The sequence below is a fragment of the Melanotaenia boesemani genome, chromosome 8 (genome assembly GCF_017639745.1).
Source record: "Melanotaenia boesemani isolate fMelBoe1 chromosome 8, fMelBoe1.pri, whole genome shotgun sequence".
In the NCBI taxonomy this organism is placed as follows: domain Eukaryota; kingdom Metazoa; phylum Chordata; class Actinopteri; order Atheriniformes; family Melanotaeniidae; genus Melanotaenia; species Melanotaenia boesemani.
In genome coordinates, this window is record NC_055689.1 from 25303195 (window position 1) to 25320738 (window position 17544).

At 38.7% G+C, this 17544-nt stretch overlaps 1 protein-coding gene across 12 annotated transcripts in view; it reads left to right on the top strand.

The window, feature by feature from the left end:
- LOC121644602 (receptor-type tyrosine-protein phosphatase mu-like) overlaps positions 1 to 17544 on the top strand; it is a 177812-nt gene that overhangs the window by 75066 nt on the left and 85202 nt on the right. For all 12 annotated transcript variants that reach the window (XM_041992659.1, XM_041992663.1, XM_041992660.1 and 9 more), the window contains exons 8-9: positions 11936 to 12244; positions 15927 to 16036. In XM_041992659.1, the coding sequence (XP_041848593.1) occupies positions 11936 to 12244; positions 15927 to 16036 (419 nt within the window). The remainder of the gene's footprint in view (positions 1 to 11935; positions 12245 to 15926; positions 16037 to 17544) is intronic.

Below are 17544 nucleotides of genomic sequence, written 5' to 3' on the forward strand. Positions count from 1 at the left end.
TAGTCTTCTGTAAAATGGAGAATGTATAATGCAAGGACACCACCAATTCTATTCAGAGGCAGGAGGGAGAGAGAGGAGAGCCTTGAAAGGTTTTCTTTCCCATGAAGCACTTCCATTAGTCTGCTTGTGAACAACAAAGAAAGTCTTATACAAGGCTCTGTGATTGCTTCAGGGGCTATTTGTGACTTTCAAGGGTGTGCCAAATGATTCTAACATTTTATTTAGCATATCTTCATGTTTTTAGACTGTTGATTTCATAGCTCAGCATTCACATTTTTGCCCTTTTGCTACTTTGCTGACCAGTGTTTTTGTGCTAAAAAAGTAATTAAGTGCACTCACACTTTCCTTGTGAAATTTGTGTTTGTGTGAAGTTGTTTACCACTTGAGAGTTCTCTACACTTTCTAAGTGCTGCTTGAAGGAAGGCACAGTATTATCAGGTGGTGCCCCAGGATCACAGCATGGTGCCCTGAATTTCAGCAACATTATTGAGAGACGGTCTCACACAGAGAGACCATTTCCAGCCCACAGAGGGAAGGCAGAGAAGCAATCCTTAAACAACTGCTCTTCTGCAGTGTGAGTTTTAGTTCTGATTTGTGTGGAAGTCTCCTGGATCTTTATCTGCTTTGGGTTAAGATGTTCAGACATAGTTTGAATCTGGTGTGTTGCAAAACCTATCCTGCAAAGAAGTATACACACACTCCAGTGAGGCTTTATTTTAAAAAATATATTTAGCATGCATGTAATTATAACAGTAACGTGTCTGCACATGGCATTTTATTTCCAAAAAGCAAACTAGTTGCCGTGGTAGAAGGACAGTCTGTCCCATGTGTCTCATCTCCTCAACCTTTGGCCTCTGCTGTCCTGCTGGCTCTTGTGTGCTTTAAAAATGGCAATACACGATGTCCATGCTGGGTCCAAACACCTGCTCCGACTCCAGCCTCTGCCAGCTCCACATCTCCATCTATAAGTTATCTCCATCTGCGCCCTGCTATCACGTGGGAGTAGTCTCATCTGTTTGTTTTCACTTTGCCATTCTGTTGCACAGAATGCTATTAAACACAAGGGAATTGGCAATAATCAGGGATCAGGCTGTGTATAACTTTGAGAGCAGGGAGAAGCTGCACAATTACGTTGCCCTACATCAAGGTTTGATATTTGTGTTTAGCCTTCCAGTTAATTAATGAAGGACCAGCTCTGTTTTGTTGCTAAGGAAAATGACACCTTTCTCTGGCAACATGTTAATGACATTTTTAGCAGAATCACTTTTTTATGAAGTAAAATAATTTTTCTTTGAATCAAATTGGATAGATGAGATTAATAATGAAAACTCCCATCTGCATGTCAGTATTATTCACAGAGAAAACCTTTGTGAGGAACATTACCAGTGCCTTGACCTTGAAAAAAAAAGCTTGTGAATCACAAAGAAAACTCTGGGACAAATTCTGTTACATGAGTGATAGGCACAATAAAAATCACATAACCTGTGCAGTTAAATGTCTGCTGGTTCTATTCACCAAAAAAATTAATCCAACTTTTGCTTCACCATTCTCGCTTTTAAACCGTACAAAGTAATGACTAATGGTAGCACTGATTTACGTTAATGTTATTCTTTTTTCTGCCTTTGTTCAGCTGCCAAAGAGGTTTTTGAAAAGTGCAATCTACAGAACAAAAAAAAAAAAGGGGGGGAAAAAAAGACTTTTTTCTTTTCAATGTATACTTAATATGTCAAGAAACCATTCACTTTGATAGACAAGAAGATTTAGTGACATGACTTGTAGATAGTTAGGGCCAGGTACTCGTTATATTAAGTGTCTGTAAGTATTCGCCTCACTTCTTTTTCACGTTTAAGAATTTGTCTATTTTTGAGCAAAGTCTTGTTGCCTCTGGCAAATTCACTGGTCAAATTTCACCTTTGTTGAACTCACAACACTAAAAATCTCTCCAGTCCAGAGTTTGTGAAAGCAAAGGTGTGATTGAACTTTCCTCTGTGAAGAATTATTTATGTGACTGTAATCTACTGCAAAAAACATAGTTAAAAAATGAAAGAAAAAGTATTGGATCAATACTGTATAGCTGTCAATAAGTCCAATTACAGACTTCAGTTGTGCTGATTTAAAATTTTCGATGTCATCTTTGTTAGCTACTGGTTGATCCTGCCAGTAGCATATGCTTGTCTCAAAGATTAAGCCATGCAAGTCTAAGTTCACACGGCCGGTACAGTGAAACTGCGAATGGCTCATTAAATCAGTTATGGTTATGGTTTCATCGAACAAAGATGTCATCTTTGTTAGCTTAGACAAGTAGTCTTTCCTGACTCAGTCCTTCTGAGTCAGGAAAGACTACTTGTTATAACCGCTGTTCACCAGATTTAACTGTTATCCACACATCTATCCATTTTCTTCCACTAATTAGGTCAAGTTGCAGTAGTGACAGGATAGGTGTTATAGACATTCATCTCAAGCCCTAACCTAACCTAACCTATAGATAAGGATTCAATGTTGCATCTAATCATAGCCCTCTTTTAGCCATTATTTCCTTATCCATGTATACCTCTTTCATGCAGTGTACGTGTAAAGGTTTGTTTATATTATACAAATAAATTTTTATCTGTATAAGGCACAACTAAAGTCTTCGAATTAAGCTAAAACATCAAGAAATTTAAACATTTGGTTTTGTTTGAAAATTAAATGATTCTGAATCTGGATGTTCACCTGAAAATCCAGTTTTAGTATCAATGTGCCAAAACCACAATATCACACGATTCAATTGTGAGCTGAATGAGAGAAACAATTTCTACCAATAAAAAGGCATTTTTCTTAACCCACTGCTGTAGCGTGCATGTAAAAGAACCTCATGTTTGGGGAAAGGTGGTACATGTCTGTACATACTCGAAGCAAAAGAGCATTAATCGTGCACCAGCTTCTACTGCTACTCCGACTCTGTGCTCCTTAGTATCACCCGTATATAAACAGCAGAGGTGCCTGTGGTGACTACTGACTATGTAGCTCAGTAGGCTGCAAAAAGTGAAAGTAAAGTGAAAGACGTAAATTTGATTCCTGAGTATGTCTTTTCTATTTACATTGCTAATCCTGGTGAAATCTTGGCTAAATATGAATGTTTAATTCATGTCTTGAGGTAGGTAAGACATTGAAATGACTTACTTTTGAACTGAAATTAGCGTAATTTGAACCTAGATGTCTATAAACCATTTATATGTATTTTCACCTCCCCAATAAAAAACACTGCCAAAAAAACAGCATATCTTCCACTAAAAGAAGCCTCAACATTCTGTTAGGAAAGGCAGAATGATGATGTGTTATTCAGCTCTAATTTCTATTCTATCTGTTCTCATAGCTTTTTTATGTCTACAGGTCAGATTTTTTCCCAGTGAGATCCAAGCCTTTATGATAGTTCCTTGTTGTGATTGAGGCTCCTTATCTCTGAAGGTCTAAAAGGAAAGGAAATTGTTCTCTAGCCATGTGTCTAATTAATACTATTGTTGCCATCAGCCATGAATAAAAAGCCACTTCCACACACCATCTCTGATAGCACTGGTCTAGTTTGTCTCTCACAATAGCTGCCAGTTCCGTGACCTATAGGATTTATATATTACCTATTGCGAGGTGAATGAAAAGCCTTGGTTTGAGGCCCATTGAATTTGTGTTCTTTTGTCAGTCACAGAAAACAGGGTAGATTGAGTTTGTGGTGTGCAGGAAGGTTATAGAAGACCACAATAAGTCTTTTTATCACAGCCAGACTAAAGCAGAAAGGCGAATTGTGTTCTATGATATTGGCTCCGCAAAAGACAAATTGTGTTTCTCTCAAGGACATGTCTTCAAACAACTGCTGTTGGAAAGGAAACAGAAAGTGAGTGTGAGAGACCGCATTTATAGTGGTTTCATTATTATTATTTCCCTCACCTCCATCACTCCATCTATATTCCCTTAACGGGAAGAAAATGAGATTCTGGCAATAAATAAGCTCATTTGATACTCTGGTGACATCTAAATAAATTTTTTACTCATGTGCTGCTTCTTCAACACCCTCACAAACAATTATCATTGAATTTGTTTGTAATCTCTTTTCCTAATGCTCAAGAGAATGATAAATAGTAAATTTATCAGTTTTGATTATCTCTGGGTTTTGTTTTGGGTTTTTCTTTTTAGCTGTTTTTAAATTTGAACTGAAACGCCTCGCAAGTTCTTTAAATGTTTCTATTCTCCCTGTTTAATTATTCATGGTCTATCTGCTGTAATTTTTGTCACAGATTTTCTCCATCCTTTTGCTGAATTATAGATGTCCCATTCCCCTTTTAAGGCATCCAACAAGCACTCATTCAGTCTGGTTGTATAACTCTTCCTTAAGAAGATTTCCACGTCTCCTCAACTAAAGCACATGACTGTCAGGATTTATTTCTTGTATTCCCTCACCTAGATGGCTAGATCTTGGGTCTCATATATCTTTTAAGTAGGTGGTTGAGAAAATGCAGCAACCATTTCACAAAGTCAAGCTCTTCACTTTGATTTACATTGTGGGTAACACCCCAAGTCGAATGCGACACATGCAGGTTTTTCCCAACAAATGACAACAGCGCACGAGCCATCTGCGATGTGTTGAAGTTGAAGAATCACCTTGGTAACCTCCTATTGCCCCTACAGAGATTGCATCCCCATCTGTAAATGAGGGCCTCTGTTCTTCCTATTTTGTAAGCCTTAACCACAGCCTATTTTCCCCAGGAACTTGAACACAAAAGACAAAAGTCTGGTCTGACAGCAGAGACAGGTGTGTGGGCATGTCTATGTGTTAAGACAGACGGTGGGAGGTGGGGGTCATTCTACCTGTCACTCTGACCCCAATCACTGCACAATGTATTGGTTGAAACAAAATGAAAGATTGATTTAACCAGTTCCACCTCCGCTGCCTCTGCTCTCCCTATCAACTGGCTGTCCATTTGTTTTCATCCGGTCAGTGGATTTGCACTTTCACTCGCCTTTTACCCCCACACTTTGCTAGATCTATTCTTTTTATCCCTGTGAATGGCCAATGATGGAAAAGACTTCAATACAGAATTCTTTAAACCTTTCTATATACAGGTATATTTTTCTCATTTTGCATTTTTCAAAAAGAATATTAAATTCTGCAATCCAAAATTCAATTGTAGCGTTTGAAGCTAACTCAGTTACACAATTTTATTCTTCTGGAAAACCTTTTAGCATCAGTAACATCACCTGAAGTGCTTTACATCCCTATGCTGCAGCACTGTTCTTATCCATGCTGCTGAATCCTACTGTCATGATGATAGAGCTTTTTTAGTATGAACCGTTCCAACAAAACAAAGAAGAATGTTGGGAGTAATTAAAAATTTAGCAGCAAATATAATATAATATATAAGCTGCTTGTCTGTTAATGCATACTATAAGAAATATGTCTCCCTTTTTTACTGGGCACTAATGCACATCAAAAGTGGGTCTTCTATCTTTAAATGATACCTCATAGTAATTGAATCTAAATTTAACTATTTGTTTTTTGTTGTTTTTTTTTTTTTTTTTTGACTACAGTCCATATAGGTACTTTAATCTTCTCCCTTAGGGATCTGCAGTGCATCAACTTTTACTTGACTATCGATTGGTCTTGAGTTTCTTCATTACATAAAAAGTACTGAAATTTAAACTTTTTTAAGGGAGAGAGTGTGTCTGTCATTACTGCTGCCTCCCATCTTGTGCACTAACTTGCTATGCTGAACAGTGGCAACAACAAAATAATCTGAAGTATTTATGTATATTGGTGCAACAACTGGAAGTCCTGCTTAAGCAGTCATTAATCCTGTCTTCTGAGTAGCTTAAAATAGTAAAAAAAAAAAAATAAATAACATAAAAAAAAAAAAAAGCTCTCATGGCTTTAAAATATCTTCAGTATGACGGTGCACCTTTTTTCCCCCAATTCTGTGGATGATGTCCCTGCCTCCCCCAACCTGCCTACAGCAGCTTGCAACTCATCATAGGCCAAGTCCTGGTAGCCAGTAGCTAGTTTCCAGTCACTCAGTCAGGTTCACTGGTCACTTGCTCCTGGGAGACCCCAGCTAACTCCTTCATTTGCTTCTTTTTTCATCAGTTAATCAAAATGACTCAACAGCCAAAGCTTGCAAGAAGTCAAGACTGATTTCTGCAGTGGGCTGTCTGACCCTGTCTTTCTGAGACTATAATTGCTACTCTGCAGATTCAATGCAGAATTCCCTCTGGCATTGCTGTCATAAAAACAACATGTTTAAAAATGTGATTACCAGCAGATGAGGATCTTAAGTGTGGAGCTATACTGGGTACAAGGTGTTTTGCTTTTGGATTTCTTCTTTTTATTTGACTGACAGTAGTCATTCTGGTGAAAATAGTCTATGCAAACCTAATGGTTTGCAAAGTACTGTGTGCAGACAGTTCAACTGTGGCACAACCAGCTGCAACTTTAGTATATTGCAGTCCTTGACTGTTGAAACCTTAACTCAACCATTTCTTTTTCTTGAACAACCAAGTGCAATGCCATGTGTGCCCTTCAGGATATAATGTTGAGACTTATGTTCAGTTATAAGCATATTCAGATAAAACAGCATCTGCACCCTTTGGTCTTTCATTTTGGCTTATATTTTGATAATCTTGAACAATCAATATGTCAAAAATTCCCCCAAAAATAACCTTCCGCTTTAATTGCTAAACTGTACAAATTTTGTTTCTCATGATATTTTATCTACTTATTAATGTTTTTCTCAGTTTCTTTGTCCAGTTGAGACGGTTAGCTTTTCTTTAGGACAGCATACTGAAACATGGACGCTCATGAGCAAGTACTGACATGATGTGCCTTTAGAGCCTTCTGTTTTATCATTTATCATGTGTGCTGATAGAGCATGCCTTACTTTCTCACACACACTTTCACTCTTTCTTTTTAGTCAGTACTGAGAGAAGGAAGGGATTCACCCATTCATCTCCACGCCTAGAGCTTCAGGGGGTTCATCAGACAAGGTGGCAGCCCAGCCAGGTCCAGTGCTGGGGCTCATTCGGTGGTTTCAATTTGATCCAGAGCACTGTTGGCCCCTCCGCACCTTATCTTCGCCCATCATGGCAGTCTCATTTATCACAAGGCCTATAAAGAAGGACTTGATAGAGAAAGGAGCGACCACCACCATTCAATAAATCCTTGTGATTATCCAGGCCTTCAAGATGTATGGGCAAAGTGTCTGTGTGTGTGTATGTGTGTTGCAACCATGTGGGCATTTGCCTCTGGCTTTCTAATGGGTGTCGAAGGTGATGGTGTAACACAAGAGGTCCATTTACAGTGGCTTTCAAGTGCTATCAATTATGACATGTGTACATGCTTCAGTTTCAAGGCTTCATTTGACTTGTTGAATTTGATGGCAACAAAAACCTTGGCATTTCCACCCTCCTCCATCTAAGCTTTCTTTCTTAGGCCCACCACCCATCTGCCCACACACTGATTCCCTCCTTTTCTACCTCTTAACTCTCCCAACCCCACCTCTCTCTTTCTCTTCCTCTAGAGGATTGCATAGGCGAGCACTTTAGGAGGGTGATGGAGCTTTGATTGTCAGTTATCAAAAGCTATCATTATCGCTTGCTTCTCTGGGATATGAAAATGATTTCCTTAGTGTAAAACCCATGTCATTACCTCAGTGGTCGCAGCACCATCACCGAGATGTAATAGAAAGAGGCAAACAAATGCGCTTGCCTTCCAGCCTTCCCTGCTCAAACAGAACCAAGTGAGAAACACAAAGCAAAGGCAAGATAAGTGATTGCAATACCAGGCCTCACTGCCTGGAATGGAACACTTAACATAAAAACATCCCTCCGACCAGGATTTAATCTTTGCCGTCATCATTTTGTTTTGGTAGCTTCTTAGCCAACAGTGCCTGCATGTGATGGGCCCTGGCTGACATTCTCCGTTAAGGAATCCAACCATCTAAGTAGCATCCTGTGAAAGTCGAGACATCTCTCGCTCTCTTTTTTTCATCTCCGAATAACAAGCAATCCCTCCTCCTCCTCCTGTTCCTAAGCCTGAGCACCGTTTCATCCTGATGAGATGGCAACCAGGCTTGACTTGCTGGGGGTTTCTAATCATTGGGGAGTAACCCCCCCCCTTAAAAAAAAAAAAAACACACCACCCCCAAGTCTTAGGTCTGTTTGTTGAGCAGGGAGCTGGAAGTCTATGCCAGCACCAGGCTTTTCTGCTCTCAATCGATGTGGATATGATAAAGATCCTGGCTTTCCGAATGACTCGCACGCTGCAAAGCCTGAGGAAGATCTGATAAGTAATTCGTTCTTCTGTACATATAGCCGGAAAGATGCTGAGAAACCAGACGTGAGCCACTGTGCACGTATATGGAAACTCTTTCACTCCTATAAGAGTGTAAACACACAAAAAACACACATTGTCTCCCTCACACACACACACACACACACACACACTTGTCTGGCAGTAAAGTGGTTGTGCTTCAGACATGCCCAATTTGTTTCCTTTCATCCAGGACTAATGTCTTGCTCTACCCAGGGGGTAAGTGCACCATTTGAAGTCCCCTTTAGGACAGGCAGTTGCAACATGAGGTTATTTATTGTTTTTGTTTCATGTTTTATGAAATCATGTTAACGCTTCAGCTGCAATAGCATGTAAGCAGGGGCCCAATTCAAATTTGCAAAAGGCAGTAATGTGCTGATAATTTGTAAAAAAAAAAAAAAAAAAAAACATTATTTAAATGTCACACTTTAATGACAAAAAAACACTAATTGTTTTATGTAAATGTCAAATTCAGATTATTCAATTACATCTGCAAGTGTGGGCCAGGTGATAATTTGTCCACCGCTTTGAATACAAATTTGGCTCTCACTGGAGCTCAGTCTGTGTGTGCAGTGGCATTAGATAGTCCTCAGTAATTTCCTGCTCCCAGGGATGCTTCCATAGCCATTATTATAACTCTATTCCACTAGAAATATCTGCCATACTGGGGAGATATTAGAGTCATATTTTCAGTACTTTCACCCCAATGTTGCCCTCAGTATGTGATAGCTTGAGAGAATTGTTAAAAAAAAAACTAAATGGGTTTCCAGAGACAGCCATGTTATTCCTTGTTTTGATTTGTGTGTGTACTTTTGATACTGAGCCTCTTACAGCTCAGTTAATAAAACTAAACTAGCAGTCACAGTAGTATTGGGTAATAGGCTCATACCATCAGCTGTCTTTCATGGGTTTATGGGCTTATTTCAAAATGGCTGGATATCTTCCATTATAAATGAAGAGGGTTTATAAAGTGGCTAAGGTGTTTACCTTTTTCTCCCTTTTTAAAGTTAACCACGACCAGGCTCTGAAACAGCTGTACCTTGTTTTTCACGCAAACAGATGATGTCATTCTGAGTCATGGATTACAAGTTTGGCTTGGACACCCGCCACAGATCCTCACGTTTTCACTGCCTCCCTCAGACAGCTGGCATTTGCACTACAGGGAGCCATGAGGGGCAACTAACAATTAGCCTTTTCTTCACAAAAGTCTAGGCAAGGGCTATATGATAATTATAAGAGCCAGCCAATAGGCCTTTAATGGCCTTCTTTACTACACATGCATTGGTTAAAATAAAAATGTCCAATATTTCTTCTAACAGCAAGAATTCAAATTTATATGGATTATTTCTTTCCCTCTTGTAGTTTTTCATCTCCTTTGTTTGACATGGACTATTTCTCTCTGCAATCATCTGCGTTTTCCATTTGGCATCTCTCCATTGGCCAGAATTGGGGTGCAGTGGACATTATCTATGATGTTCCACATAGATGGAAGTGTGACATTTTCCTTGAACGCTCCAGAAATGAGCCTCCCTCTCAGTCGTTCGTGCACGTCTGCTTGAGATTCACACTTTGGTGCATTTGTCACTTTGAGAGCATCTGGTTTAATTTGATTTCTGTGCTTGGCTACCCTGCAATTCTCTGTGCCTTTAGTGTAACCGTTGCCTACTGAGTGCAGCCAACAGATAGTTCCGCAAATAAAGGGGTTTAAACTTCTATTTTCTGGGTGGCATTTTCCCACATTGCAAACGATTTAAAGAGGCCTATTTTTTTTGCCATGTCTTCCAAGTTTTGTGGTAAAATCTCTTTTCATTAGCATCTTATTAGATTTGCTTAAAGTGGCAGACCACTTGAATGATCACATTTATTGGCATAGTTTGTGATTAATGTGAAGCTGGTTCACATGTTTTTGGGTTTGAACTGACGAATAGTTTCTTTGCAGCTCTACAGCTGATCTCTTTGAATGCAAATGTCTTGCACACCTTACTGTGCCAGAGATTAAACTTTTTTTTTAGTTTAACATTTATCTCTGGTGGTCAGTTCTGCTCTGAGACCTTCTTTAAAAATATCCCACAATAATAAATTCAAAGTACTGTAGCACAGCACTGCAGAAAGTATTCTCAGAGAATATTTGAGAAAACCTTTTTGTAGCTGAAAAAAAATGCATATTTCCCGTTGCTGTTCTTCAAATTGGGATTTAAGCATGAATATTACATCTTTGTTGAACTATAGTAGCAGTTTCAGCTAAGCCAATCTACTATGTTAAGGATAGGATATATTTATTTTTTAATTTTCTATACATTATCATTAATATCCTTTATTGTATACTTCATGCACTGTATTACTGTGCTTGGGGGATCCATTCCCCAATCTGTCTTCAACTACTCTTCCTCTCCCTCTTCTAATGCTATTACATCTGCTCTATTAAAGTGTAAAATGTTCTCCTTGTGAAATCTACAAGTGTTCAGTCATTTATTCAACAAGGAACTCTTTCCCACTTGCATAAGGCTCTATCACGTCACATATGACCAAATTTCTTGTAATTTCTGTCTTGCAGACTTTCTGTGGCACTATATGAAACTTGATGTCATATTCATTCAAGTATTTGTTAAAGGATCAGTTTTAGATTTTTTTGTGGGTATCTTTGAGAAATAGGAACTTCACAAAAAAACATTTAGCAGAATCATATTAAGGCGATGGCAACAGTGTTAGCAGATTATTGCTTGTTTGTCATGCTTTCCACACAATCTGTAGAAATGAACAGCAAGCTGGAGCTGGAGTCCAGCATCTCCAGAATGTTAAACATGGCTTCTGTGGCTGCCTCTGAATTGCTGGACTGTGTCTCCTGGGGAACAGGGAAATTGAGCCCTGGCTCTTCCTAATAGGTGGTAAAGTGTTAAGTTCCAGAGAAATGGACTGCGAATTTAACCTGGAATGGAAATTGATCCCATTACCTTGTGCTTGGGCTGCTTTCCTCCCGCAGGAAAGGAGAGGGAGAGAGATGGGGAAGGGAGAGCAGAACTAGCTGATGAGAAGAAAGAGAGAAGCGGGAAATAGAAGTTGGATGCAAAAAGAAAGATGGACAGAGAGAAGAAAGGGAGGAAGAAAAAATGGAGGAAGTCAAAGTGAAAAGGCAAGGAGATGCGAGTATATGTGTTAGAGGTGATCGGGCGACAGTGGGGGTTGTCTCCTGCCTGGATTGACAGGCTGGCTGACTCTGTATCAGTGTGGTGCTAATAGCTGTACGCCAGTGGGCTAGATGGAAAAGAGAAGGCAAAAGGCAGAAGAGAAGGTAGGAGCAGAGAAACTGCATCCTCTGAAGGGATGATGCACCACCTGCTGAGGGCTTCCACCAACAGACCTCTGGTGTCTTGGTGTGTGCAGCTGCTGTGAGACCATGTTAGCAACAGTGATGGGATTTAGAAATGCTTTGTGTCAGTCTGTGGCATTGAATTTTTTTCTTTCTTTTTACCTACAAGAGGAAGTAATATCCAATATGAATAACTTTCTTCTTTTTACTAAAACTATCTTGCACTCCCACCCATTCATGACCTAATTGAGAATTTTTATGTATACTAACACCTCTCTTTTTGTCCATTTCACCAGAACCCATGCACGGCCCACGCCGGCTGGAAGTGGTAGACATTCAGTCCAAACAGGTGACCATACGCTGGGAACCGCTGGGCTATAACGTGACCCGTTGCCATAGCTACAACCTGACTGTCCAGTACCGATCAAGAGTGGCTGGCAAGGAGGAGACCCGGGAGGAAGTGTGTTATGACACCCAGAGTCGCGATCCACAACACACCATTCACAACTTAACGCCTTTCACAAACCTCAGTGTCAAGTTGGTGCTGCGCAACCCAGAGGGTGTCAAGGAGAGCACCGAGCTGGAGGTTCAGACGGATGAGGATGGTAAGGAAAACAGTTACAGTTACAGTGTTGGATTTGTTTAAACTGACCAATGATTTCTGTAATGATTTTTTTTCCATGCACGTCTGAAATGTGACCCAGATAGCTGAGGGTAAAACTGTGAGGCTGGCATAATGATAATAAGGTTTGAATTTGAATTTTAGTCTCTAAAAAGTAATATAGAATGGTTTAACATACTGCTGTCATAATGCGTATTTTTGTCGTTTATCATGATGCAAACCAGAAACATTGTGTGCTACACGTTTATAATAAGAAAGCATTTTTTTTCTCAGTCCATGGGCACATCAGGGCAGTATCCAGTTCAGGAAAATGTATAATAAATGTTGTGTGCCACCTTACCAGTCAGAAGCACATGATACAAATGATTCACACACTTCTCTTGCATTCTTTAGTATTTAATTTTGCTTATTCCAATCCATATAAATCAGATAAAGCTGTTGCCAAGTTGCTATCTGGATTTAACCCTCTGGTGCATGAATTATTACAAAAACAGTACCACAATTTTTTAAATAAAATATTTTACTTCTACAGACATGCACATTGATGTTTTTCTCATTTTTAATCTTATTTGAACTTTTACTCAGTGTATTGATTTTTCTGTTTGATCTATGAAAATATTTATAAAATAATATCTTGTCATATTACTAGAATATAAATTTTCTATAAAAACATCTGGATCATTTTCTTGTCCTGTTTATCACTGAGGCAAACTTGGTAATTACAATGTATGTATATATACTATATCAAAATGTAGTTATTCTTTATATGTGGCAGAGTATTGGTGGCTCACTAATGTCCAGTGAAGTTGTTAATGTACGGTCCACACCCATGCATACATTTAAAAACAGCCTTATAAAAATGTGCCCTCTGTAGTGGGCACTATGTATCAAAGGGTTAACTAAGAAAATAGGTGGATAATGCATGGACGATTATCTTTCAGCTGGCAACAAGTTATTTAACCCCAACTATTGCAATGAGTAGCTTCTCATTTCTTTTACAACCATGTGGAAAGACATATCATAGTTGTGGAAAAGATGTTAGTCTGTTTAAGAAAGGTCAAATCATTGGTAGGAATCAAGCAGATTAAACATCTAAGGAGATTGCAGAACCTACTAAAACGGCATTGAGAACAGTCCAGCGCATTATTAAAAGGATAGTGGGAAACCATCATCTGAAATCCAGAATGATCGTGATCAGTTATCACTTAAATGTTTGGTAAAATCAAATCAAAGAAAAACACCATTATAACAAAGGGGCTATGTTTAATAGTGAAAGTAAGAACCATTCCAAACACACAATGCCAAAGAAACCTTAAGGAATTGGGAATGAACAGCTGTGTAGCCATAAGAAAACCATGAATCAGTGAGGCTAACCAGAGAAAAAGGCTTTACTTTGCTTGGGAGCATACAGATTGGACTCTGGGGAAATGGAAAAAAGTCATGTGGTCGGTAAGTCCAGATTTTTCCTGTTGCAGAGTGTTGGGAGCATCAGGGTAAGGAAAGAGACAGATTAAGTGATGTCTAGTGCCTACTGTTGAAGCCTGAGTGCAAATCTGGGGTTGCTGTAGTTGGTCAGGTCTAGGTTCAACAACATTGTGTGTCCAAAGAATGAGGCTGACTACCAAAATATATCAAATGAACAGGTTATTTCATCAATGCATCTTTTCTTCCCTGATGGCATGGGCATATTCCAAGATGACACTGGCAGGATTCGTCAAGCCCAAATTGTGAAAGAGTGGTTCAGGGAGCATGAAACATCATGTCCACACATGTATTGGCCACCACAGAGTCTAGATCTGAACCCCATTGAGAATCTTTGGAATGTGCTGTAGAAGGCTTTGCACAGTGGCCGGACTCTCCCATCATCAATATAAGATCTTGGTGAAATGTTAAGACTGGATGGAGATAAATCTTGTGACATTGCAGAAGCTTATCTAAACAATGCCACAGTGAATGTGTAGGTAATGAAAGCTAAAGGTGGCCCAATTATTTTTTTATGTTTTTTTGGGGGGGCAACTATTTTTGAGGGGGCTGGCAGTGTATAAAGCCAACACAAAAAACCCAAATCATATTATTATCTCACACTAACTAAACTTACATAGCTGGAAAATCTGTTTTTTCCCCCCTTTTAAATGGTGCAACATTTGTAAGGAAAGTGTATTTGTGGGATGAGCAGCAGAGTTTATTACATGGGCTGCACCCAAGAAAAACTTGCCAGATCTTCTTTACCAATGCAGAATTTATCCAAGCCTACTTTTTAGAATCTGGAGTAGAGAGGCTGGAACGGCTTGCTTGCAGTCCTGACCTCAACCCCATTGAATAATTTGGAAACAGTTTGGGTGTCACCTTTACAATCACAATGACTGCAACAAATTCTGTTTGAAGAATGACAAGTAAAGCAGTTTGTGACCAAGCTGGTGAACAGTATGAAAAGGAGGAGCTGGGCTGTTGTGGCTGTGTATGACTGCATCAGCAGAAAAGATTTGGCAATATTTTCAGGAGCACAACCCAAATACTCAACTCTGCTGCTCATCCCACAAATGCATTTTCCTTACAAGCGTGGCATCATAAACAGGCTTTACAATGATGTAAGATTTACTGCCAAGAAACATTGTACAACAAAACAGTATTTTTCTGCTAAGTGGCTTTGTCTTCACCATTTTAAACAAACAAGCCAAGTGGAAAAACTCTATTAAAGTCATGATATTTAGGAAGAGTGACTAATTCTAACCTGGTTACCAACACTTGTCAAAATGTTAGATTTTCTGAATATTTTCAGAAGAACACAGGAGTCAGACGGTTGCAGTCATCCTGTGTGTTGTGTAACTGTTGCACCTCCTTCAAAGATCTTAAGTGTTGCCTCAGCAGATGCAGGAAATGAACTCCATCGAAGTCTCAAGGAACCTCGGCCGCCAGATAACAAACAAGCTCAGCTGACGAAAAAAGAGTCGTGTCTGGCTCAGATATCTGTGGTTGGAAAACTTGAAAGTGGCGACTGATTTTCTTTCTTTTTTTATTATTTTTTTTTTTTTTTACTATCTGACTGCTGCGTGTTTTCTGTGTTTAGATCTGTGGATCTGTGTGTTTAGATCCCCGTGGGAGGAGTGTACAGACAGGGTGTAGCAGTTGTTGCGTTCCTCAAGATAAATCTCACTTCCAGAATGAAAGCAATGCGCATGAGGGGTTAAAGGGCCAGATCTCTGTGACAGAATCTAGGCACATGTAAACATTGCAGAAAGTTTAAAATTCCCTTTTTTTTAACCCATGGTGTTGCAACTGCACATTGGCTTGAAAGAAATTTTTACCAGCATGTAAAGCATTCAGTTTTTCTATAAAACCTTTAAAAAGACATTTGTCTTGAGTCACTCTGACTGCAAATGCTTCCACAAATTCCTATTAAGATGTGTTTGACTTTGGCTCATGGCCATTTGTGTATTGTAGGTCCCTGAAAAGCTTTTTATTGATTGTTTTATGCTCAATTGGGCTGGCCAAATCATAGTAGGGAAGACTGAAGCTGCTGGATAAGGACTTTTCTTGGCAACATTTCACATTGACTGATAGCAGATGGACACAAATATTGGATATGTATCAAACAAATCATTCTCTGATTTGGAAATATCTTATCTGCAACTACTTACGAGAAACAAATGTGTTGTTTCCCACAGTTCCGGGAGCCATTCCTTTGGAGTCCATTCAGGGAAGTGCCTATGAGGAGAAGATCATCCTGAAGTGGAGAGAACCAGCACAGACCTATGGGATTATCACTCAATACGAGGTACAAAAGAGCCAATCAAATAAATGAGGGATAATGCAGTTTGTTCCATGATTAAGATCTGACTTTTTTATACTTCGGGTTATGTGTGTTGTTTTTTTGGGTGTTTTTACACATCTATGATGTACAGATGTACAGAGCTGACAGAAAAATTATTGGTTTTTATCATAATAGTGTGAGATATCTAAGAGTTACACGTTAAAGGGGAAAACCACCTGATTTAATCTGGACCTGTGTTTTTTAAGATTAGTGGTATTATTTCTCCAAAGGATTGTGTTTTTCACTTCAGTTCTTTTGAGACTGTTTGTTTCCTTTTCAGCTTTTTTTTTTTTTAGCTTTTTTTCAGCTTTCCAGTGTGGATGTGTTTAAGCAGTCCTGATTAGATAAAAGAAAAAATAGAAGAATACTTATAAAATAAATAAAAAACCAAATAGGATAATTAAATTTATTTTAGTGTTTATTGTAGACCATTCCTTTGATATTCATTGCATTTTTTTCTTAATAAAATATCACCTTCAAAATATAGTTGGAATTGCCCCAGGGATGGTCGTCTAGACTAACCTCTGCTAAACAGAATGGCACATTATTATTTTCTTTTCAGATTGTGAGCCCTGAGAATTAAGTTAACCCGATTTATTTAAGTTTATGAGACTTCAATGTTGTTTTAAATGAAACAGCTTTTAGATTGACTTTAATCCTATTTGGCATCGAAATTCCTGGAAAAAATTGAGGGGAAAAAAATCACTGTCAGCAGGGATCCGTTTTCTTTAAATAACAATATTAAATTTTACTCATTTCATACTAGGTTTTGGTTTTGCTTGAGACATTTTCCTGTAGCTTCAGCTACACCTGGTTGTTTTTTTTAGATAATTGTCAGTTATTATTATGTATGTACTGTATATTACGTGTGAAAATCTATGGGCCAGATTTATTAACTCAGGCAAATTGGTGTGAGTCGCAAATGTTCTGCTTGTTCTGCTGCTGATCAACTAATGTTAAGATGATTTTATTAAGACAAACAAAAGCAAGATCATTTCAATAATAATCACAAGGTTGCATACTAGCAGAGCTATTGATGATCAGAAGTGAGTAATCTTCTGATATATGAAGCATGTTTTCTTGTTATATGACAGATGACCACAGTTATTGCTAAGTTGTATAAAATATCCGAACTGGGCTGTTCAGCTCTGATTAAAAAATACAGTTTTTCTAATAATCCTATTAGTAAAGAAGACCAGAGTTTAATAAAGACTCAGTTTTCTTATTAATAGAGAATGCGCAAATGACATCATTGTGGTTTTGTCCACCCTTTTGAGGGCACCTGGCTGTTACCCGTACAGTTTACATCTACACTTTCAGTTTTCTTACTAGTAAACTAAAAATGCTGAAAATAAACGGCCTTGCCACAATCAGCTGACAGAAGTGAAGAGTTGTTTTAATGCAAAAACACCAATTAATAGATCATTGTAATTTGAGCAACGAAATAAAGTTCAGGTTTAGATGTGTTTCCA